Here is a 26,204-nt window from a genome sequence, read left to right on the forward strand (position 1 = left end):
GCAGGCGAAGTGGAACGCGCGGTGGCGGATCACGGTAGAGGATCGCGGATCACGGTAAGCTAAAACTCTCTAATATTGTCACGTTTTCCTGACAATATTATCGTTTATAGGAAAGTGCGACGTATACACTGCGTTAAGAAACCCACTTCCAGCTTGCGCTAAAAAAAACTTGCGTCACGCTTGTGCCGGATCATACACTCACAAAAATCGGTGAAAAAATATTTTTCCATTTAATAAGTTTCAGTCGTAATAGCGATTATGTCGAACTCTCCGCTGTACTGTGCCGTGTCGTGCCTTCATTGCGGCGTCACTAGTAACTATGCAAGCCTCGCAGCTAGCGATCGCTATTATTTTCCTTGCGTAAAGCAGTGGACCAAAAATACCTAGGCTTCGTGAACAGTTAAATCTATAGATTTAAAAAAAAATTAGTAATTTTGTTTTTATATATTTGAATTTGGAAGACGGCGCGAACGTGGTGTTACATGTGTGGGCAACGCGATGCCATATCAGTTTTAAATATGGATTAATGCTCTAAAGCTCTGTAGCGTTACGAAATTTGCTTTTACCTTAAAAAAGAAAAGAAAACGCAGTGTATAAAGCACGCTGTTTCAAGAAATAAACACGGGTATCCAAACTCTACCCGAAATCATGAAAGTGACGTTAATAAGACATGCGTGCAAAATAAAACAAACGTAATCCTCTAAAGGTAATGACATGGATAACAAAATAAAAAGAAATTAAATCTGGGCAGCAGGAAGTCCGGGAGGGCATGATAGAAATTTGCCAAGCTGGCCACAAGTTCCACGTGACTGAATAATTTAAAAATAGGTGAGACGTTCTGTCCGACAATGATTTCAGCGGGCAACCGTACCTGGTTTCTAACCTAAATGGTCAAACCCTTGACTTCCGGACAATGCAATCAGCCCGGTTACTCTATACGTTGCCTTCACATGGTATGGTTTGAAGGCATTATACACTGCATAACAGTGTGCCTTTTCTGTAGATAAAATTAATCCAGGAGTATGCAGCTGCCACATTGTGAGGAAAGCCTCCTGGGCCAATCAGGAGGTCCGTCGTAGACATCGCATTCATATATGCTAGTCTTTATATAAGGGAACCCCGCTCAGCAGCGATTAGCGGTACATCTTCTCCCCCCCCCTCCCCCCCTCCACCCTTCTCTCTTGAAAATTGCGCAATGGTGTTTAGTGTGGCCATGAAATCCACGTATGGAGAAGAAGAAAATGGCCCCTTTGTTCCGTAATTTATGCCGCATCGAGGGCACATTTCATTGAACAATGTTTTCTTTTTCAATTAACTATTTGCGGCATTTTTTTCTTGTACACTATTCACTTAATTTATTCTGGACATGACAGTGCATCTCTATTTGCGCTAGTTTGTTTCTTTGTACACTGTTCACTATATTTATTCTGGGCATGACATTGTGTCTCTATTAGCGCTAATTTGTTTCTTTGTACACTGTTGACATCAAATGCTTCGCGTTGGGTCTCTTTTCTCGCCACATAGAGAGAATTTATTGGGTACATACATACATACATACAAAAACAAAAATTACAGAAATTCCTCACAAAAATTACTCACAAACCAAAGCACTATACAAATCTCTATAGGCTACATATACATAATAAACTATAAAAGAAAACACGATTCCTCAGTGAGGGGAAAACAGTGTAAACGGGGAGGGTTCTAATAAAGGACGACAGGCATCTCAAGTCTACTACCCCGTACAACATAGAAGCGCGTGTGCCAGCGCCGCAGAAACCGCGTCCCGCCGTCAGTTTCTAACTGACCAGACAGATACTTCCAGACGACCAGGCGCAGCCTCTGCAAGGCTGGGTACATTGGGCGGGCGGGAGTGCGGCGCGCCTCAGCGAGGCACCTGCGACGCCACAACACAAACAGAACCACACTGAACACAAGGTGTTCAAAAGGGTTGCGCCGGCGCCTGATACCGGGGTTCATGCGGACGTTAAACATCCTATATGCGAGCCGGCACATTGTTCTCGCAACTTGACATTCGAAAAAAAAAAAACATGCGCGAGGCTCTCGGGAGCACTGCAGCTGGCACACTGGTCATTGGGTACAACACTCCATCTGGCAAGGCGCTGTCCCGTGGGGAGGATGCCTCAGCGCCTAAGCCAGTCAAAATCTCGCACTTCATTTGGCAGACAACAAGCTGCCCACGCTCGCCATTTGCGTATACAGTGGTCTCTCGTTGCTCATCAGCTGAAAGCCTGCAATCAACGACCGCGACAAAGAGCACGCACTGATTTTAAACACTCCATTCGCGGAAACTTGAATTGTGAGTCCAGGGAACTTGGTATACATGCTCGAGTGCGGCGAGTGTCAAATGCAATACATATAGGGCAGACCGAGAACCCGTTCCAAATTCGATTCAACAACCATCGCACGCACACTAAATCTCTCCGCCACCTTCCCCTGTCCAAACACCTTCAACAGAAAAGTCACGAATTCGACAAGCTCAAAGTTATCCTGCTCCAAAGCGGCTTCCATAGCTACCGCGAACGCGCCGGCGCCTGACGCCGGGACCCATGCGGACGTTGTACATCCTATATGCGAGCCGCGACATTGTTATCGCAACTACACATTCGAAAAAAAAAAAAAAAACATGCGCGAGCCTCTCGGGAGCACCGTAGTTGGCACACTGGTCATTGGGTACAACACCCCATCTGGCAAGGCGCTGTCTCGTGGGGAGGACGCCCCAGCGCCTAAGCCAGTCAAAATCTCGCACTACATTTCGCAGCCGGCAAGCTGCCCACGCTCGCCATTTGCGTACATTGGTCTCTCGTTGCTCATCAGTTGAAAGCCTGCGAACGGCTACTAATTCGCTGATGCGTATGGCTGGTAGGCCGCCTACATTAATATCTGACATTTCTGCATCGAGAGTCGGCTTTATCTTGACAACCTCGCGGTAAAAAGGCGAAAAACAAAATGTTTTATTACACCCGAAGGTGACATGTCAAGTACAGCAGTACAAAACAGACCCGTCAACACCATGGCACGGGGTCAATACAATCATGTGAAAACATGACACGATGCTGGATGACAACAAGAGGACAATACCCTCCAAATTAAAATTGGCTGTAAGCATGAATATTGCTAACAAATGACAACCAAAAGAGCAAATGATCACTTCGCACATATCCAAAAGTTACGACAGACCACAAAAGAGACCTAACCATATAGGTTACACAACTGCTGTGTAGGTCCGAGCTAGCCGTTATGCTACATCAAAAAGACCCTCAAACAGTTAAAAGCACTCTGTTTTTAGATACATGAAAATATCGTGTTGACCATTGGCGGAGGAACTCTTGTTCCCCCAAAACAAACAGCCGTTCCTCCAAACGAGCGTGTATGAATGTACGCAATTTGCACAACCTAGAAAACATATCTCTGTTTCGTCTTCTCGACCTCTCGGACACATACGGAAGTGCCACAGTACATACATCACTGTAGAGTACACCAAGTATCCAAATTTATTCCGCTGTCTCGGGGCATGTGCAGGAAACACACCGAAAACCTTCCCAACAAGCTTCCACATAGTACACGCGACTACACATTCTTTTATACGATGATTATTGGTCTCTACTTGAGCACAATTTATACATTAAAAGGCATGTGCTTTCAAAACAAAGCCTTCCCAGCAAGCTTCCACATAGTACGCGCGACCACACATTCTTTTATACGATGATTATTGGTCTCTACTTGAGCACAATTTATACATTAAAAGGCATGTGCTTTCAAAACAAAGCCTTCCCAACAAGCTTCCACATAGTACACGCGACTACACATTCTTTTATAGGATGATTATTTGTCTCTACTTGAGCACAATTTATACATTAAAAGGCATGTGCTTTGAAAACGTTACATTGCTTACATTCTTTTATAGGATGATTATTGGTCTCTACTTGAGCACAATTTATACATTAAAAGGCATGTGCTTTCAGAACAAAGCCTTCCCAACAAGCTTCCACATAGTACACGCGACTACACATTCTTTTATAGGATGATTATTGGTCTCTACTTGAGCACAATTTATACATTAAAAGGCATGTGCTTTCAAAACGTTAGATTGCTTACATTCTTTTATAGGATGATTATTGGTCTCTACTTGAGCACAATTTATACATTAAAAGGCATGTGCTTTCAAAACAAAGCCTTCCCAACAAGCTTCCACATAGTACACGCGACTACACATTCTTTTATAGGATGATTATTGGTCTCTACTTGAGCACAATTTATACATTAAAAGGCGAAAGAAAATGTTTTATTACACCCGAAGGTGACATGTCAAGTACAGCAGTACAAAACAGACCCGTCAACACCATGGCACGGGATCAATACAATCATGTGAATACATGACAGGATGCTGGATGATAACAAGAGAACAACACCCTCCAAAAAATGACTGTAAGCATGAATGTTGTTAACAAATGACAATCGAAAGAGCATATGATCACTTTGCATATACCCAAAAGTTACAACGGACAACAATAGAGACCTAACCATATAGGTTACACAGCTGCTAGTGTAGGTCCCAGCTGGCCGCTATGTTACATCAAAGACCCTCAAACAATTAAAGACACTGTTTTTAGATACAAGAAAATAAGTTGACCATTGACGGAGGAACTCTTTGCCGTTGTCAGATGGGGAGGGGGATTGACAAACGGAGGTGCCGTGCCCCAGAGTCACACATAACTCATCAGCCCATCATCATCCATTCAACACCTCCGGCAAAGTCCCCCCCCCCCCCCCCCCCAGGGTCAAGTGGGGTAGTTTTTTAGTTCGAGGTGAGGGTCCTACCCGGACAAGGGGGCCGCCGCGTGATGCCCTCACAGGAGTGAGTGTCATCAAACGCAAAGACGGCCTGCAGCGCCATCGTGGCATCGAGCCAACGAGGCGAACCTTCATGACAGCACAAGTGTCCCTAAGGACAACCAATCCCTGTGAGAAAATCATAATGACACAGAGAGTGTTCCACCCTTAACCGAAAAAATCACAGACGGTCCGCACCAAACCTTCGAGAACCTCTGCTCGCCAAGAATGCGACGTTCCCGCTGCAGGCAGAACCAGACCTCTTTCCGTATCTTTGCGATTACTTCATGGAGGCCCGGAACTCTGCTGTTGTATGCGGCCGCGCAGCGTGCCAGCCATACTTGGTACGCGCACTCCACGAGCAAGAGGACGAACTGGTTAACGGCCACGCCTGGCAACGGGTTCAGGTATTGCACGGTCTGGTACGGTATACCCGGAACCGGAAAACGCAGTGTATAAAGCACGCTGTTTTAAGAAATAAACACGGTTATCCAAACTCTACCCGAAATCATGAAATTGACATCTATAACACATGTCTGTAAAATAAAATAAACGTTATGCTCTAAAGGTAATAACATGAATAACAAAATAAGAAAATTTAAATCTGGGCAGCAGGAAGTCCAGGAGGGCATGACAGAAATGTGCCAAGTTGGCCATATGTTTCACGTGACTGAATAATTTAAAAATAGATAAGACGTTCTGTCTGATAATGATTTCAGTGGACAACCGTGCTTCGTTTCTAACCCAAATGGTCAAACCCTTGACTTCCGGACAAGGCAATCAGCCCGGTTACCCTATGCGTTGCCTTCACTTGGTATGGTTTGAAGGCATTATACACTGCATAACGGTCTGCCTTTTCTGTAGATAAAATAATCAAGGAGTATGCAGCTGCCCCATCGTGAGGAAAATCTGCAGAGCCAATCAAGAGGTCAGTCGCAGGCATCGCATTGATATATGCTAGTGTTTATATAGGGAACCCCCAGTTGACAATTGCGCCATGGTGTTTAGCGTGTTTGTGAAATCCACGTATGAAGAAAAAGAAATGGCGCATTTTGTCTGCAATTTAAGTCTCACCAAGGACATATTGCATTGAATAATGTGTTCTTTTTCGATGACGCTCAAATTGTTTTTCAAGCGTTTATGTCTAAGTATAAAAAATGATTCTATTTATGTGTAATTGCAAGTGAGCGCTATTAAGGGGAGTAAAAACTGTGGTAGGAGTAAAGAGCATTGAGGCAATTGGAAAACACAAAAAGAATCATATTTACGTCTGTTCGATGACCCGTGTCCTCCTGCGTGAGAAAATTGTCTTGATGTCACCGTGCAAGGAGTGAAAACCGAGCAATGAAATCACTAAAACAAGAACTGCCTGCTCTTACATTTATCAAAACATATTTTGAATACCTAGCTGCTATCTGCCAGAAATTTGATTTGAGGAACTGAATTATGGAATGAAATAGTTCAATTTTCGTCCAACAGAATACACTACGCGCAGTTAAAACGCGATATTGGTCATTGCTTAATAGATTTCGAAAGTGGCATGCCTAAGGAGAATAACCAAGATACTTGGTTGGGCGAGTTGGTAAACGTCCATTATTAATTTAAACAGCGCGAATTTCGGTAGTGAAACAAAGCTGCAGATTAAATAGAAAATGCATGTTGTGTCAAAATGAAGCCAGACAGACTTGTATTCAGCGGTGAAGGCACACTATTGGAATCGACTCGTGTTGTGCCCCAAGTGACCAGAAGGGTTCTAGTCAGAAGAAAGACAGCACAAGGTATTGACATTAGCGATAACAGTAAAACGTCCGCCAAAAAATAAGGATGGAATTTTGTAATAGCCCCAACAAGCACCAGGCACTTGTTGGGGCTATTGCGAAATTCCATCCTTATTTTTTGGCGGACGTTTTACTGGCACTTTCCCTGTTTGAGCCGTAAATAGCAGACGGCCGGCATAGGCTATTGCATATTATTATTATTATTATTTAGAACTTTATGGCCGCTGATACAGGAGGTTCCCCTACTCCCCCACCCAGGTACGCAGACCCGAATAAGGGGCTGGGACTCCGCGACTAGAAGCGCGCAAGGATACATTGATTCTTCGCGGCCTCAGCATTTGTAACATTCGCGCGCTGTCTGATTTGTTTTGGATTACGGACGAAAACATTTCTCTCCATAATGCAAATGGTAAAAAATACACAATTCCCGCCACTGCAGAATATTTAAAACTTTACCTGCATTTCCAAGATTTGTGAGTTATACTCCTTAGTTATTATTAATTTAAACAGCGCGAACAAGAAGACACGAGGACAAGATACAAGGAAGCCACACTACAAGCGCTGACTCACAACTATGCCTAAGCCTTTACTCCAAGGCCCAGATAAAAACAAATATGACGAAAACGAAACAATGACGTGAAACAACCCCTGGGTTCACCTGCTGCGCAAAAAGTCACTCAAAAAAGACATCTCTTTGCCTGAAAGAGCAAGCAAAGTCTTGCTGACACACTTATTGTCCGTTGAAATAAAATATGTTTCAACTATCTCTCTAGTCATCTTTTCTTTGTGGCGATACAAACTCCTAACCTGGTCAAACATAGGAATACACTTCCTCTTCTTCTTCTTCATTGTTTCACATGAATGGCAATGTGAGACCAGAAATGTTTTATCCTTGCCACTTTCCAAGCTGTTCCGGTGTTCCAGTAGGCGTCCAGTTTGTCCTATATTAACTGTATTAACAAGAGACTACTGGAACACCGGAACAACTTGGAAAGTGGCAAGGATAAAACATTTCTGGTCTCACATTCCCATTCATGTGAAACAATGAAGAAGAAGAAGTGTACTCCTATGTTTGACCAGGTTAGGATTTTGTATCACCCCAAAGAAAAGATGACGAGAGAGATAGTTGAATCATATTTTATTTCAACGGACAATAAGTGTGTCAGCAAGGCTTTTCTTGCTCTTTCAAGCAAAGAGATGTCTTTTTTGAGTGACGTTTTGAGCAGAAGGTGAACCCAGGGGTTGTTTCACGTGATTGTTTCGTCTTCGTCATATTTTTTTTATCTGGGCCTTGGAGTAAAAGTTAGGCATAGTTGTGAGTCAGCGCTTATACTGTGGCTTCCTTGTATCTTGTCCAGTGTGTTCTTGTTCGCGCTGTTTTAATTAATAATAACTAAGGAGAACAACTCACAAATCTTGGGAATGCAGGTAAAGTTTTAAATATTCTGTAGTGGCGGGAACTGTGTATATTTTACCATTTGCTTTACGGAGAGAAATGTTTTCGTCCCTAATCTAAGACAAATCAGACAGCGCGCGAATGTTACAAATGCTGAGGCCGCGAAGAATCAATGTATCCTTGCGCGCTTCTAGTCGCGGAGTCCCAGCCCCCTATTCGGGTCTGCGTACCTGGGTGGGGGAGTAGGGGAACCTCCTGTATCGGCGGCAATAAAGTTTTAAATAATAATAATAATAATAATAATAATAATAATAATAATAATAATAATAATAATAATAATAATAATAATAATAATAATAATAATAATAATAATAATAATAATAATAATAATAATAATAATAATAATAATAATAATAATCAATCAATCAATCAATCAATCAATCAATCTTTATTTAATGTGCGCAGGAACAACCATGTGGTCTTTGTGCTGCAGCACAAAAAAAAAATGAAAAAGCACAAACATGTTTACACACACAGAGAGAACACACAAAAAAAGAAATAAATAATACATGAAATGAAACTGAGACGAAAAGTATCACAGAAATTAAGCAAACAATGAGTATCATCACTTATATACACAGTGAGAGAATTTTTTAGCACACCAGGAAATAAAGAAAAAAAAAAAAAGAACGGTAGGTAGAAGAGAGGAAAAAAAAAAAAAAAACAGATGACTGACATTGATTATAGTAATATAGAAATATACATAAAATAAACAACCATTCCAGGCGCAACAAGTGCATGGTACTTAAAACACAGGCTAGAAATACAGAATAATACAATAAAGAAGTAAAATTGAACAAGGGACAGTAAGATTTGAATATAAAGTTTAAAGTTGAAATATAAGCAAGAAACGGATAAAAAGTAGTTCAAGATACAGACAGCATTGAACAGGAGAAAAAGCAAAAAGTGAAGTAAATACAATTTAAGGCTAGAAAGTGGGAGTTATATGTGATAAAGTACTATTTAGAATACAACGCTACGAACATCCAATGTGAATGAACAGAGCGAGTTTTGGAAGATGTCAAGGTGAGGACAAAAAGAGTTAAATAACCACTGCATCCTGTCCAGAGGGGAGTGGGAATGAAGAGGAGAAACCTGAAATGGTCTGAATTCCCTCATGCTCTTTCGCGGAACGCGCAGTAGGATGTACTCTAAGAGCTGAGGGCACAAAATGTGGCCATGAAGGAGTTTGTACAGAAATATGATATCAAGTCTGATACGACGGCAGTGAAGGGAAGGAAGATTCAGTTGGGCGCTCCTGGTGGAGCGAGAGGGGGAAGTTGCGAAAGGAAAGCGATAATGAAATATCCGTAAAATTTTTTTTTGTACTCTGTCAACCTTGTCCAAGTTCGATTTGCAAGTGCCATTCCAAACAACCGACGCATACTCCAAGACCGGGAGGCATATGGACAGGTACAGTTTTAGGAACGGAAGTGGAGTATGGAACTCTCTCGAAAGTCTGCAAACGAATCCGAGTGTGCGCATAGCCCGCTGAGCAATGCGTTTAGTGTGAGAGGAGAAGCTGAGGGTGCGGTCAAAAAGTACACCAAGGTCATTAATTTCATCAACCCTATCCAACAGCACAGAATTGACAGAATAATGGTAGAGAAAGCTATGTGTTTTACGAGTAAAGGACACAACCCTAGTTTTGGAAGAATTGAGGGTAAGTCGATTCATCGCACACCAATCAGAAAAAGCAGATATGTCCGATTGCAACAACACGCAATCTTGAAAAGAATGTATTACCTTGAATATTTTTATATCATCAGCATAAAGAAGAAACGAGGAGTTCTTTATCGCCGAGGAAACATCATTAATAAAAACGGAGAAGAGAAGCGGGAATAATAATAATAATAATAATAATAATAATAATAATAATAATAATAATAATAATAATAATAATAATAATAATAATAATAATAATAATAATAATAATAATAATAATAATAATAATAATAATAATAATAATAATAATAATAATAATAATAAAATGCAATAGCCTATGCCAGCCGTCTGCTACTTACGGCTCAAACAGGGAAAGTGCCAGTAAAACGTCCGCCAAAAAAAAGGATGGAATTTTGTAATAGCCGCAACACCCCAACAAGCGCCAGGCACTTGTTGGGGTGTTGGGGCAATTACAAAATTTCATCCTTATTTTTTCGCGGACGTTTTACTGTTATCGCTAATGTCAATACCTTGTGCTGTCTTTGTTCTGACGAGAACCCTTCTGGTCACTTGAGGCACTACACGGGTCGATTAAAATAGTGTGCCTTCACCGTTGTATTATACAAGTCTGTCCGGCTTCATATTGACACAACATGCACTTTCTATTTAATCTGCAGCTTTGTTTCACCACCGAAATTCGCCGAAGGAAAGAATCACATCCATTGTGCCATCTGCACCGAATACGGTGGTGCCGTAAGGAGAACCAGACATTTCTGCTGATTTTAATGGGCCTTTCAGCATTACATCAAGATATTTATGTAGTGTCCTGTGTCTTCTTCTCTTGAATGTGTCTTCCTGTGCGTTTTATCTTTAGCAAGTTGCAATGCACCACCTAGCCCATCTTCAAGCTTTGTTAAATATTTATGGAGTTTTATGCCCTTTGTAGTAATAGAAAATCAATATCCAGTTAAAGCGACACTAACTTATTTTTACTACAGTAAGGTAAAAAAGAGGAATCGTTCGTGTTATTAGGAAATTTAGTGAAAGCATTAACGGCTGCGAAGCGAAAACAAAGTTTTGGCGCAGGTTAAAAAAAAATGCTGTTTAAGGCCCCTACGCCGTGGTGACTACTGAACCGGAGTACCTAGATTTTCACCGAACTTCGATGGCAACGTTTTCGAAGACGAAACACAAAATGCGCCCCTGTGCTGTGCGATGTCAGCACACTAAAGATCCCCATGCGGCTGAAATTATCCCAAAGCGCTCTACTAGGGCACGTGTGTCCCCCTTTTTCACTCATTCTCTACTAATTCCTTTACGGCGCGGTTGAGGTGTTATGCTTTACAGCGCCCTTAATATCTTATAACCACAATCAATAGTAACCCCGCCGGGGTGGCGCAGTGGTTACGGTGCTCGACCATTGTTCCCAAGGACGCAGGATCGAATCCCGGCCTCGGCGGCAGCTTTTCGATGGAGGCGAAAAGCAAGGCGCCCCTGTGCTGTGCGATGTCAGTGCACGTTAAAGATCCCCAGGTTGTCGAAATTTCTGAAGTCCTCCACTACGGCGTCTCTCATAGCCTAAGTCGCTTTGGGATGTTAAACCCCACAAACTAAATAACCAGTCAATACTATTTTAAGAAACCATAAAACACAAACTTTACACAAACAGGCTTCGCAAAGTATATGTGGTATAATCTTGAGTGTCGTAGATAGATGCGGTATACCACACTATATCATCGCTTGGTCGTGTATTCCCGAAGAATAACTGCATGAAATAGGCACCCAAGGAGGTATTTGAGCACGTAATATTTTATCGTTCGCGTCATCTGCCTTCTATTCATATTGATATGTTGCACTTCGTGAGCAAAGAAGAACACTTTTGAGGGAGCGCCTTCAACACCAGTGCGCGCTCCACACAATGCTGTGCCCAGTAGTCTTGAAACACTTCAATACAGACTTTGATTGGGGCTGCAACCTGTGTGGAGCGACCTTCTCGGACGTTTTCCACATGGTCCGGGCCTGTCCATCCAATCCCCACCGTTCCCAATCCTTCATTCCCCTTCCTTCTACGGAGGCCTGGGAGGCGGCGCTGCTCAGCTGCCATGACCTACAGTCCCAGCGGACCTTGGTCGCCAGGGCACGAGTGGCGTTAGAAGCCATTGGGGCTCCGGAATAGGAGCTCCAGCTAGATATGTGAGGGCCAGGGCCAATAGGGCCTCGGTCCAAACACCTCCTTGTACAAAGAGTAAATAAATGTTTCTCACCACCACCTGAAGTGCAATGAGAAGAGTGGGCGCAAAAATGAGATGCGCCCGTAGCAGATGACACGGTTGTCTTCACCCTAGGCGAAGGCACCCGCTTCGAGACAGCCTACCGCATACAGGTTCCAGAATGTTGCAGAAGCCCATCCGTCCATTTCGCTTGCTTACATCCGACGGATGAATGGATGACGGCGCCTCACGTCAGCTAGCCGCGTCAAATACTGTATTTTGTATTTTGCACAATCGGGTGGCGGCTCGCAACATCGGTTGCGGCAACGCCGTACGGTCGAAGGAATTTTCCAGTGAGCGCCGAATCACAGCTAAAGCAAAACGAAAAAGTACTTTGCTACTCGCTTAACTATTACTTCCGTAATAAGTTTCTTTCTAAAGATGCACCTAAACATTAGCTGACAGTCATACGGCAATACATACATTAGGCCTACCCTTATACAGAGAGAAGCAATGCGGAGTGGTTACATGCTCGTCTCGCACTGCGAACAAACCGTCTTCTTCTCTGCGGGTTTCCGCGAAACATTTGTTTCTTTACTGTGTTTTGATTTTCTCGTTACAACCACAACATCGATATCGGCTTTTCTGCGACACGGTGCCATTAACGCGATCGCATTATTATGAGGTGATCTCCAATGAAAAATTGTGAAGGCTATTTTTGCAGAAAGAGCAAGATAGCGATTTTGTGCTCTGCAATGCCCAAGCAAAACCTGTTGATACCGTAAGCATTAAACATAACCACAAACATAAATCTTACATAAAAGTAAAACTCAAAAAGCATACCAATATACAGTCATGCAACATATAAATGTAAAATAAATGTAAAAGGTTTTAAACAACGTGACTTCTATATGCTCTTCTTATTGTTATGTATTTCTTCACTGCTAAAAAATAGTGCCTCGGCTGTGGGCTCGTGTGAAGAAACTTTGGCTCATCACTTTTCTTCACGCACAAGTTCAGCGGGGAAAAAATGATTGTTGCCAATATGAGCTGAACCTGCTCAAGTAGTATGTTACACACCGGGCGATGCTCGCTAGGCTAGATCAGGTTAGTTTAGTCCTATTACGAAATGTAAACTGTTTCTCGTACTTTAAAAAGGCGTTTTCCCGTTTTCTTTTTCCCTGCAAAACTTTCACTGCATATCTATAAATTAGGCATTTCTGCTTTGCTTTGCTTTTGATTTGCTTTAAAAAATCTTCTCGCTTAGAACTGTGCTTACGAGAACACATTTGCAGCCATGGGTTGTCATAAGTATATTCTTTTTTCTTCAGTCTGCAACAGGGAAGGGAGGAGATTTCAAAATAAAAACAAACCGTGCTTTAACGTAATGCCATACTCAGCAAACCCAACCTCTTTTTTCGAAGTAGCCTCACCACTGGACGAAATTTTGTCACGTCACGTCCATGCACATAGCAACACTATAGAACGAAATCGTTCACCAAACGAATCAGGCTAATTGAATTTTGTCCGCAGATATTTTTTAGCGTTCGTAAGCAATATCATTTCTTTCGTCCAAAAGTAATTCTTCCAGAGCCGAGCTAATAGAGGCTCACAACGGCGCTCACAAAACGGAGATCAAGGTAACTAATCGACGTTCAGATTTGTTTTCGAGCTCAAAATCATGTTTTTTTTTCAAGCTGCGTATTGTATGTTTTCACCGCGGAGCATGCAGAATGGAAAGAAACAGCCATCATTCAAAGGACGCGTTTAAAGGAGTTCTAAGCGATAGAAAAACACATAACTGAGACGGGCACTGGAGCAGTGTGCGCAAAAGAAGGCAGAAACCATATCACGTCCCGAGGCTTTCCCAGGCAGTTTCTGGGAAGGCCCACTCCTTCTTGGTGGCCTTCGTTTTAAGGATTCTTCAAGGAAACAAGTTTCTTCCCTCACAGAAGGCTATGTCTCTTGTGAATGACGAAAGACAAGGAAAGGGCCGGACGGAGAGGACATAAGGGGGGAAGGTGAGTACTCAGTACAGATGGGCGCCTCCTTCATGCTGGCGCTATGTGCGATCGCACTGGTCTCTCACCCCAATGACCGGCGCTGTGGAAACAACTACGCCCCGCTGATTTTTTTAGTTGCATGTCAGAAACGGCAAAGGCATAAAGAAACAAGCATACAGCAGGTAATCAGCAGCAGTAATAAAAAAATTACAAGGTCTCTTAAGATATCACTTAAGATGGGAATGGTGAAAGCGTAGTAGTAGAAGTCAGTAGTAGACACTTCAGTTATTACTAATTATCATTATTAGCATTATTAGTTTAGTCATGTCTAATTAACTGAAGTCGTTACAAGTCTTCGTTATATATGTCACTGCAAGTTATTAAGGTCACTTTAGTCATTACTACTCATTACTAAGCATTTTAGTCATTTACAATCAGTTGCAGTCGTTACAAGTCTTCGTTAGACATATTGGTGATTACAGGTTATTAAAAGTCATGACAAGTCATTACGACTCAGTACTAAACATTTTAGTTATTAATAATCAAATGTAGTCGTCACAAATAATGGTTAGACATATGGATGATTACAAGTGATTAAAAGTCATTATAACCTCTACCAATCTCTATTACAACCTCTATTATTCACGTACTACCATGAGCAAGGCTTTCGTCTTAAAAGGCGTTCACAGTGCTGTACCTAAGTAGATTTAAGTGCCCACCTAAGACAGAGAAATGGAGACAGGCTTTCGGATTGTCAGCCCTTAAGAAGTCTAAAAGCAATTCTGTAATTTTTATATACGTAACTTGAGAGACTACCACGTTTATATGTTATTCCAAGAGACGTTTTGGGAAGCCTTGCAACGAATGGTTCCGAGAAGACAATACACAGGATACTGTCAAAGCACAATACATGAGATCCCGCAGTAAGGGTGAGCGTTTCTGCAACTTCGTACTTACACAAAAACGACGAGAAAAATTGCCTCTAGCATCAAGTTGAGCGGCAGACATTTCATCGCGTAAAGGCAGTACTGCGGTACCATCAAAAGTCAAGTTTCTGCTTTTTTATACGACTGTAGAAGTCATATTAACAAATGAATTGCATCAGCCAGCAATTACGAATGCACATACAGCTTGCAAAATACCACGTCATTCCACCCATCTTTATTAGGCTACTAACATGTTGATATTTCAATTCTGATGAATTAAACGAGAATAGTCAGTTCCTATTGCCAAGTCCTAATTTTATACACGTCTAGCTCATTGTGGTAATATGATGGGCCTACTTATCTGCAGCGACCTTAGAGCAGATGTCTCGGTCGATCTCCGAGATGTAAGAATATCCGTCTGACGATTATAAGAGAATTGAATTAATATCAAATTTTGTTCACATCATTTCTGACAGGCTTGTAGGGCGACATTGCTCCTAATTTTGCAGATATGTAGTGAAACGTGCAAAGAAAGATAAAAGAAAAAACAAGTGTGACTAATTTTTCTCAGAGCCTGATAAACTGCGTCACATTGTCAGCTGTCGTCGGAATAACAAAAACGCTAGAGCAATTTCTTAAAAATGCTGGCATTCGTGCACAATTGCATAGAGCCCTGTTGCTACTAAGAAGATAAAAAATTGAGAGCACCGCAAAACCTCCACTGGAGATTTGTGAAATCGTAAACGTTGTTGCTGTTGCTGCGACGGCAGTTGATGCGTTGCCACTTTTTATTCTTATTTTGCATATTAATTTTTAATTTTATTTATTGATTTCCAATTCTTACTATTGATTTACTTTTATCTCATTTGTAGTGTTTTTCAGTGTTTACTTTATTTCAACGTTTTTATTTATTTCAGCGCCCCCAAGCATCTTTACGCTAGAGGCGGAAAATTATGGGCGCGTTCACAGGAATTCGTCAGAACAACAACTCGGCTTACTCATTTTGGTGACACGCTCTGATGACGCACACTGGGGACTCTTTCATGACGTCACTAGAGGAAAGAAATGCTGTCGCAATAAAATGGCAACCAGCTGGTGGTCTCTTATTATATATGCCCCGATGTTTGTACTTCAAGCTATGATAGAAAGCGCCAGCGAATTCATCATCTTAACATATTTGACTATTTAATATCTTAGCAGAACTATAAGAGATGACTTGAATCGGTCATCAAAGAAGAGACAAGGACTAGAGCGACGACGAAGCGAGCGGACGGGACTGAACTATGCTTGAAGCCTCAGATGCCAACGTGATGACACTCCATTGCGCAGTTCGCCAGGTGCCGCCGGTGCCAAGGCCCATCTCATGGTCGCGTAACAAAACGAGGACAGCGACACCAATCGCTTGGGAGGATATCTTTGCAATGAGTTGTAAATACTTGAACTACTCAGTAAAAAACAAAACAAAAAAAAATAATAATTTCACGTTCGTATGTTTATGAAGTTTAGCCTTCTGATTTCTTGAAAAAAGCGCGGTATAGTAATTCCGCAGTAATTATATAGCACACTTTATTTTTTTTTTTTGCGGTCTTTTCTGCGCTTGTAAACTGGGCGGAACCGTCCAGCATGCGATGGGCTTGCATGCGGGAAGATGGTGGTTCAGCGTTGTCTTCGTTGTATCTTCACGCCTTCTTGCCATTTGGAAGCGGCACATAACATGTACTACGTGGTTTCTAATGTGTCAGCCGTAGGCGCACGTCGTTGTGTTGATTGTGGTAAAGTTTGTATCGTGCAAAGCTTCTCGGACGGTGCTGCGTCAGCGCTTCTCTATTGAGACGCGGCAAGTGGCGGCATGCACTGTTCGAACAGCGTCTGAATGCGTCGCTTTCGAATTTAAACTCAGAAGGTGAGCAAGCAAGCATTTAAATTTCCAAATTCCTTTCTGGGCGTGCCTGGCAATATGCATAGCCTTCCTGTTAGCTTTGCTGCTTGTTTAGGTTACTGCGGCTGCATGAACGAGCGTTAACTGCGTGAATTCGCTCGAGGAGTTGTTACCGACGGGAAGGCGCGTGGACTACAGTTTTACGCGATTTACGTGGCGGCATTAAAATATTATGTTCAAAAGACGTGCTTTTGATAAATGACGCTGCCGAGACGGTAGCAATGTCGCGGGCCTCTGCGAGCCCAACAGCATGCTGTGAATTCCTCTTTGGCGTTCCTCAGTTATCGTTTTTGTTACGTTACATAATACATTGATAGAGTACACTTGTTCCTCTGGCCCTTAATCGAACTTTTTATTGTAGAGCTCGACTACAACCCATATGAGCTCTAATTGAATTGTCGACATCGAACAGTAATAGAAATGTTAATTAGTGTTTCCTAAAATGTCCATTGTTTTTATTCCGCTTATTCATAAGCTTAGAGAAGTGATTATTACCGGCTTGATAAATGCATGAGATATATAGGTAGCGGCCAGGCTCGGTCAATGTGTCTACTTGGTTTTCATTTCAGATGTTATGCAGTGTGGCACGCATTTCTTTCAATTGTTTCTAATGCATCTTGCAGCTTCCTCTACTAGCCGCCGTTCTGCCACCAAGAACATCCTAAGCCTAGAAGGAAGTACAAGCTGCTTCAAAAGCCCATTCAGAAACTTCAGCAGTCCGCACACCGTCGTTGCCAGAGGACCTTAGCCGAAACAGTAAATAATATAAACACATCCCATACAAAAACGGTCTATGTCCTGGAATGGAAAGAGTTTATGGTCAGTGATGTTTGTTTGTGGCCTTTTATATATTCAGCCATAAAATGCCATAGGAACGTCTATAGGCAGCTATAGATATTTTTATACCACTTTGTCTGCAGCTTCTGAACCATACAACGTTCTTTAGCTGGCCCTAGAAAATTGTATGCTCCTAAACCCTGACTGCTCATTGGAGGGTCAAATTCTAAAGTTAAAGCTCAGCTACTTTGGTCATCTGATGAGAGGAGTCGCTGGAGAAAGATTTGATGTTGGGAAAGGTTGAGGGTCGCCGGAGAAGGGGTAGGCAGCGAACGCGATGGTTAGATGGCATCCTCGAGGCACTGCAGGTGAAGTTATGTGATGTTAGGAAGATAGTGAGAGACCGGAAAGCGTGGCGTGACAAGAGTCGGACACGACTGAACGACAAAATGGAAATGGAAAGCTATAGACTAGTAGTCATACAGTTATCTTTAGCTGACTATAGAAATGTCAATGCCTCTAAAGCTGCAGACTGGCAAGCCATATAAGCTGCTTTAGCTGGCTATATATGCTCCTGAAGCTCTCTCTCTCTCTCTAATATATATATATATATATATATATATATATATATATATATATATATATATATATATATATATATATATATAGTAGAAACAAACGACCGAATGACCAGTTACTAAGAAGTGACTAAATGTTACCGCCTAGCTGGACTGACAATGCCGCCGCCTCACCCGGCACTTAGTCGGGTGGAGGCGGTCATCCTAAGGCAAATGCAAACCGGGTCACTCTTCGCCTCGGCAGTGCTACACGTCCTCCACCTAGACATCTACACGAGTGATAAGTGCAGTGTATGTCAAGTGGGTCCGGCGGACCAATGGCATAACATGTGGGACTGTGCCAGGTTCCCGACCGAAGCTGCATCCAAGACACACCCGCCGGAACTTCAAAGTGCTGTGCAAAGTACAGACAAGGACATTCAGCTATGGTTTGGTTTGGTTTAGTTTGTGGGGTTTCACGTCCCAAAGCAACTCAGGCTATGAGAGACGCTGTAGTGGAGGACTGCGGAAATTTAGACCACCTGGGGTTCTTTAACGTGCACTGACATCGCACAGCATACGGGCGCCTTGCTTTTCGCCTCCATCGAAAAGTGTCCGGGCCGTCCAGCAGGCCCGGGGTGCGCTCGAAAAGCACAAGCCTCACAATCCTCCACAAACGGGCGAAAGGAGGTAGTGCAGAGTAGGGCATAATTCCGGGTTGATGTCTGGCCAGCATCACGACGCTTTAACCCGAGGTTAGCCGGCTACTTAATAAAGTTCATACATACATACATACATACATACATACATACATACATACATACATACATACATACATACATACATACATACATACATACATACATACATACATACATACATACATACATACATACATACATACATACATACATACATACATACATACATACATACATACATACATTATCTGTCTATAGAAATGTGAATGCGTGTCAGTGCCAAGCAAGGAGGAGACCCTTCCCCTGGCTGAGCCCCTGCCCCGAGGTTCATGTCGGTGTGTCCGCACTCAGTACTTGCGTCGAAGCTCCTTTCTCTCTCGTGCTCTAGGAGTTGAACGCTCCGCCCGGCTTAGGAGGTGCGTTCTTTGACAAATACTCGCTCAATAAGGGTGACGTCGAGGATGTGATGTCACCCATCTGCCGTCAGCTATGAGGACCAAGGGCGCTCCAACGAGGGCGCTCCAACGCCGCTGGGCGGCGTTTCTTGCCTTCCGCGAGTGACAGATGCTGCGCCTTTCCTTTCCTGTAAACGAATTATAGAACGCCGGTGAACTTAGACGCGCTAGACATGCAAGCCAGGGTAAGTTTAGCTGCTGACAAACGGTGCAGAAGACAGGAGAAATTACCTTCTTTTGATCCCCAGGTAGTCGCTGCTTTTCGCTACGTATATCCAGGCACAGCAGAGCTAAGCCATGTTTAATTTTTTTTCTTTCTTCTCTACTTTCTCTTTTCTGTCCGCCTCCGCACGAGGAAGTACGAGCCAGTAGCAGGCCCGCGCGTTTTGATTTTTCCTTCTTCCTACAGCCACAACAACAACTGCGTCTTTCGGCTGTGGCTTGCCGGTTCAATCGCCGAACGTCTTATCCACTGAGCTACCGGAAAGGCTTCGTTCTCTCTTGATAACCAGCTTATGTTTCGTTAAACTATAATTTGTTCTATTATATACTATTAGACATAAAAATATTGCATTTCGATGGAGGCGAGACAAAGAGGCGACCGCGTGCTGTGCGATGTCAGTGCACGTTAAAGAACCCCAGGTGGTCGAAATTTCCGGAGTCCTTCACTACGGCGTCTCTCATAGCCTGAGTTGTTTTGGGACGTTAAACCCCACAAACCAAACGAAAAGAAAAAAATTTATACATGGCAACCTGCGGCAGTGTGTTCAACATTTCTGAAAATATTTAAACGCAGGTTGCTTAGAGACTGTTAAATACTCCTATTCTAAATTTCCGCGATAAGAGATGCACGCAATTTCTGGAACGCAATCCTGTTGATCCATAAAGCTTGCAAGAATCTGGCAATTATTTTTTTTATTGTTAAGGCGCAATAGAAGCCTACCTCACTAATTTTGTTGCGTTTTTCTGCATGACATTTAAAAGCTAGTGCTGGAATGAGCGTCTTTGTTAGCACTAGCAGAAACTTTAGGAACCGGCTCTGTGGGAGGAAGTTCTCCGACGATTTTCTAGAAACTACTCTTGCTTGAATGGCCCAGTAACCGCGCCCATTTTTTCGCACTAGGAAGTTGAACAAGTTGGTTTGGAAGGCATGATGTCCGATTCCAAAAATAAGGCTACACATGTGCATGACTGAGCGCTTGTCAGACTAACGTCCCAGAGTAATGTACTTGAGTTTTGTAGGTTATTATGGAAGATAACATTCTCTTAAAAGGTATGCAAATATGTGAGCGGAAACGATTATTATTTGAAGAAAATGATGCACTGGCATTGCGTCCCCGCCCTGGTAGGGATAAGCCACATTGCGAGAGCCTCTTGGTTGGGCGAAGCCCGCTCCCCACCTTGCCCGAGGTTGCCGTAAGATGATAATGACCGCTGGTTGTGTGGCCTGTACCTTCTGAAGAGGACTCTATACCTGGTGCATCATTCCCTCCACCTGGTAAGGAAGCACGGACGGCTTAGTACCAAATATGCTAGTGGGTGGTCAGAGCGCCGGAGGAAGTCATGCAGCTTGAGTCTTGATATACAACGTGTGATCAGATATCCACTGCATGTTTGTTGCCACTGCCTAATTTATTCAGAGTTTTGGAGCTGCAGTTTTGATATACAACGTGTGACCAAGTGCCCACTAGCTGCGTCATATTTGTTGCCACTGCCTTCTATATTTGGAGCCTTGCCGCTAGAATGTTAAGGCGAAAGCCTGTATTGGCTCATGCTCGCCGCCATGATCATGTCCGTCCGGCCGTAACGCTTTCATTAAGTAGGAACTAAAAAAGATTGAAAATTCTTTGAATCAAATAGAGGAGGAAGGAATAAATCTAAAACCCAAGTTTGATGAGTCTACAGTAATTAATTATACTAAAAAATCCTAAAATTGCGTCGAAATATCGCGGACATCGATATAGCCACGGGAATGGTGTGACGTCACATCCACCGGAAGTCGTCTCCGGACATATCTAATAACCGGAAGTGACATCACGATGACATCACATACGATGATGGCGTCACGACATTAGAAGCTTACTCGCACACGGGCTCAGCCGTTGGCTCAGCCTGCGGAGCCCTCCTGACCTGCTCCCCGGCCTGCGTGCCGGGGCGGAGATGAGGGGCTCCTTTTCGGTGGAAATAAAGTTTTCATTCAATCATTCATTACTCACACACGGCACCCAACAGCATACAGCAGACGCAGTACACTAGGCATCAGCGGCGTTACAGCAAAGAGAAGGCGCAGTATCTGTCACTATTGTCCGCGGAAATCTTAACCGTGCCATAAGAACAGGAGAAAGGTAGTAGTGAAATAAAATTACGAGGGACTTTAGCGACTAAATTAGTGAAAGGCGAAAGCCTGAGGTCTCCTTGTCTAGCGTTCCTGCCATCTGCAATCCCACACTTGAAAGCGCGCCAAGGAACGCCACGCGGCAGCCGCCGCAAAATTCGGTGACAGTCTAGCGGTCTAGCCCCTGCCGCAAGCGGCGTTAACCTACCTGTCCAAGCCCCGTAGGGCCAGGAACAGCCACCTTTCACAGAGCGCGCGTTCAAGTGTGGCATATTGCAGAAGCAGGGACGCATCCCGCCTCAGCCAATAAGAACGCATCCCGCCTCGGCCAATCAGAACGCCTCAAAACGGGATTTTGAGGCGTTCTGATTGGCCGAGGCGGGATGCGTTCTTACTGGCTGAGGCGGGATGCGTCCCTTCCATCTGCAATGAAACACTTGAACGCGCGCTCTGTGAAAGGTGGCTGATCCTGGCCCTACGGGGCTGGGACTGGTAGGTCAACGCCGCTTGCGACGGGGGCTAAACTGCCACCGAATTTTGCGGCGGCTGTCGCGTGGCGTTCCTTGGCGCGCTTTCAAATGGAACGCCACGCGACAACCGCTGTAAAATTCGGTGGCTGTCTGGCACGTTCGTTGCCCTCTATGCCGCAGTGCCCGGGTATCCACTGCGCCCGTATAGCGCAGCCGCGCTCCAAGCGTTATCAATGAAGTACTTCAGTAGATCGTCGCGAAACGCGTCGTGATTGTGGAGTGATGTGATGCCATTCGGAAGATCATTCCACAGACTGATGGTGCGTGGGTGGTGGCGGTAAAAATATTTTAATGAAAATATTTATGAGGTAGCGGCGGTTGGAGTCCTCAGTCCGGAACCCCATTGGCGTAGGCTGCTGTCCGAGCTCTTTCATTCGAACGTTTCTATAAAGAAAAATGTGCTTACTGCCACTGTTGCGGATGCGCAGAAGCGTTTAAAAGCAAAAAAAAAAAAGAAAAAAGAGAAAAGAAGTGCATATGGGGTTTAGCAATAAAGCGATATCGGCTATGATGGATGATGTAGTGGCGTGCTTCGGTATCGTCGAATACTTGGGGTTGTTTAACGTACTGTCAAATCCCACAGGAGACGAGCGCCTTTCGAAACGGCCGTGATTGAATCCCCCGTTCTCAAAATCAGCAGTCGAGCTCTCTACCACTGAGACACCGTAGTACCGGAACTAATTGCGTGCTGCCAATCTGGGCTGTTGTAGGGCAATGTTTGTAACCGTCGGAGGTTACACTAATCTGATTTATCGAGTCCTTGAGCAGGTGCTGGGAATGTTTGTCTCGCTAAACCGACACACACGTTTCCCTCTACCACTTGATGACCAGGATATTCTTGGCCTGAGGCCTGGGGTCTGGCTTGGGATAAGATGTTAGAAGCCAAGGGAGAAGACCGGCCTTGCGTGTAGTTTTTGGAGCAGCACTTCCACCCCTGTGACAAAAAAAAAGTTGCACAAAGTGGATTCGAATCGTTTTTTTTTCGCATTTAAAAATGTAACATTCATCCACTGCGCCACACAAGCAACAAGAACCGCGTGCTTTAATTGCACTCTTCGTTTTAAAAATATTTCTGCCATATGTCGCCAGGTGACGCTGCTCAGAGGACCCTACAACAGCCGTCATCCACCACCGAAACGGTGGCGGATGCAATGACGATCTAGAACAGATAATAATTCTGTGCCAGGCTAGCCCCCGCGGCAAGCGGCAGTGACCCACCTGTCCCAGCCCCCATTTCGCCGCTCTTTTGACTTTAGCCCCTAGGTGTGTGTTGCAGCTGATGCGATCTCAGCCACCTGCATTTGTGCGACTTCTGAAATTCTAGCCGTCAGCCTCGCCACCGTACGGTCTAGGCGAGTCGCGGATTCTGTTGCGATGCCTTCACAGGCACATGCAGCATTCACATAGGGTGCGGATGTTAAACAACCTTGGGGCAAATCTGTGTTTGTTATTGCCACCCATCAACTACTATGCCCTGTAAGTTTCCGCTCTGAACGTAGATAGTCTCGACATTGCCATAGCGACTGGGAGGGCATCCGCCTCGTCGGTTGCCGTAGCGACTCAGACTACAGCCTTCGGCGAGCCACGGAAGCGGCCATTTCTCTTTTCTAGCGTCACCAAGATAGCGGAGGAGTACGCAGCCCAACTGGCCAGGCAGAGCTGGCAGCAGTTCAGTAGCTCGCTGGACGGCACCCTCAGACGTGACGTATACTCAAGACCCTCCTCGACTCTATCCAAACCAGGGCCGAAAGCGGGAAAGCTATCCACAGACTCATCCACACCTTCGAGGGTACGGAGGAGGAACTGTTAGATAAAGTAAAAGAGAAATGCTACGGCACGACCTTGCCTGCAGCATACCCGAAACCATACTTGGGAAGACCGAACACCCACCTGGACAGGCCGATCACCAGGGAAGAAGTGTTCGCTGCCATAAAGGTGTGCACGCGTTACACTGCGGCGGGTGCAGACAAGATCCATAATGCACTCATACGCAACCTCAGCGACGGGGCTGTCGACCAATTGACCACCTTCCTCAACGGGCACTGGGCCGCAGGAACGCTTCCTGAAGAATGGAAGCATGCAGAGGTTGTAATGATCCCAAAACCGGGTAAGAAACTCCAAATCGAAAACCTCCGACCTATCTCACTCACCTCCTGCCTAGGCAAGCTCTACGAGTGTGTCGTAACTCGGAGGCTCCAAAATTACATGGAGGATGAAGACCTGTACCTCCACAGCATGTTCGGCTTCCTGGCTCACCTCTCTATCCAGGACTTCCTCATACAACTCAAAGAAGAAGTCCTCACCAATGTCCCCAGCACTGGTGAGAACGCGGTCATGGCCCTCAATATGAAAGGGGCCTTTGACAACGTTAGCCACGCGGCTGTAATGGAAGGACTCGACAACCTCCACTGTGGCGATAAGATTCACAGCTATGTGAAAGCCTTTCTCTCCAACCGAACTGCAGCGGTTGAGCTCAGAGACCTTCGCAGCGATAAATTCTCGACCCCCAATAAAGGCACACCTCAAGGGTCCCTCATCTCACTACTACTTTTCAACGTGGATATGATCGGACTCGCTAGACAACTTGAGAAGATCGAAAGCATACAGCACGCCATGTACGCTGACGACTTCACGGTTTGGGTTACCTCCGGGTCGCTCGGCCAGATAGAAGAACGACTGCAAGCAGCGGCCACCTGCGTGGAAGAATATGTCCGTGCACGAGGTCTCGCCTGCTCCCCAGAAAAATCTGAACTCCTGCGAGTTCACAAAGTGAAACACAAAGAAGGAACCCTCAATGTCTCCCTCGAAGGACAGCTACTTCCCGAACGAGACAAGATAAGAGTCTTAGGAATGTGGCTTCAGAGCAATCAGCGATGCGGCCATACGCTCGGCCTTCTCAAGCAATCGACAACTCAGGTCGCCAGGATGATCACGCGTGTGTCGCAGAAGCGGAGCGGTATGCGAGAGGGGGATACCCTGCGCCTGGTTCAGAGCCTGGTACTCAGTCGCGTGATCTACATCTATTGGGTGCCAGGACACACCGACATAGCGGGGAACGAACGCGCCGATGAGGTAGCTCGAGGGTACACGAGCCGAGCTTCCTCCCAATCGGACGATCTACCCGAGCGAGTCGGCCCTACGTACTGACATTCTGAACTACTATAAGGGTACGGATCCGTTATCCGCCGCCTCATCGGGATCTAAAACAACAAGAGGCAGTGTGCTGGCGAAGACTGCAGACAGGAACTTTCCCTAACCTGCATATCTTAAGCAAAATGTACCCGTCACAATATCGGGACACCTGCCCATGGTGTGGTAGCAAACCTTAGTTATACCACATCACGTGGCAATGTAGAAATAACGATAGCTTTCGTAAAGACCCGAGTGCGGAATGTGGGAGAGCGGGCTCTCCAGTGGCGATCTGGATTGCCAACTAGGTCTAATCCAGCACGCCCAGCGAGCAGCGAAGCTCAGCGGAGCCCTGGAATAGGGGCACCGACCCTGTGAGAAGACGGAAGATGGACCTCTTCTGCTACTAGCACAAGACCTTCCTAGAGAAACTAACGTATTTTCTATCCTATCCTAGCGTGCCATATTCCTCGTACGGCGTCATTAACGAACCTTCGTGTGATACAGGTTTCCTCTTCTTTGCATCCGAAATGAACGTGACACCACAACCTACGTACCTCCAAATGTATGTAGTGAAACAACGATGTTTCATTTTTTCTTAATATTTGTTCTAAGCTCTGAATATTGAACCGACACGAAAACCGTTAAGCCTAGTCAGTGAAAGCTAAAGGGGCGGCCAGACGACAAGATGAAGATATAATGTGAGAGAATGAAGATGGTACGAGCAACTGTAACATTCGAAGAACAGGCTGCATGGCTGGAGGGGGACCGCAATTTGGGTGTTATAAACTCCCTTTTTAACCGGAAAATTGCTACGCTTTCGCACTGTTTTTGGCCTAATTATGCCTAACTATTAAATTATGCCTAAGTAAGGTATTAAAGTGAAGTG

The 26,204-nt window shown here is 44.4% G+C and overlaps 1 protein-coding gene and 1 long non-coding RNA gene across 2 annotated transcripts in view; one reads left to right on the forward strand and one right to left on the reverse strand.

Moving 5' to 3' along the window:
* LOC146181413 (uncharacterized) overlaps positions 1-15,025 on the reverse strand; it is a 36,428-nt gene extending 21,403 nt beyond the window's left edge. The window contains exon 1 of the long non-coding RNA XR_014700206.1: positions 14,924-15,025. This is a non-coding gene — a long non-coding RNA (uncharacterized LOC146181413). The remainder of the gene's footprint in view (positions 1-14,923) is intronic.
* Positions 15,026-24,421: 9,396 nt separating this feature from the next.
* The window catches only part of LOC146181414 (uncharacterized), a 38,964-nt gene continuing 37,181 nt past the window's right edge, over positions 24,422-26,204 (forward strand). The window contains exon 1 of the mRNA XM_084575785.1: positions 24,422-24,506. Within this exon, the coding sequence (XP_084431911.1) occupies positions 24,422-24,506 (85 nt within the window). The remainder of the gene's footprint in view (positions 24,507-26,204) is intronic.

Source organism: Amblyomma maculatum, chromosome 8 (assembly GCF_055883805.1).
Source record: "Amblyomma maculatum isolate TAMU_Amacu chromosome 8, ASM5588380v1, whole genome shotgun sequence".
In the NCBI taxonomy this organism is placed as follows: domain Eukaryota; kingdom Metazoa; phylum Arthropoda; class Arachnida; order Ixodida; family Ixodidae; genus Amblyomma; species Amblyomma maculatum.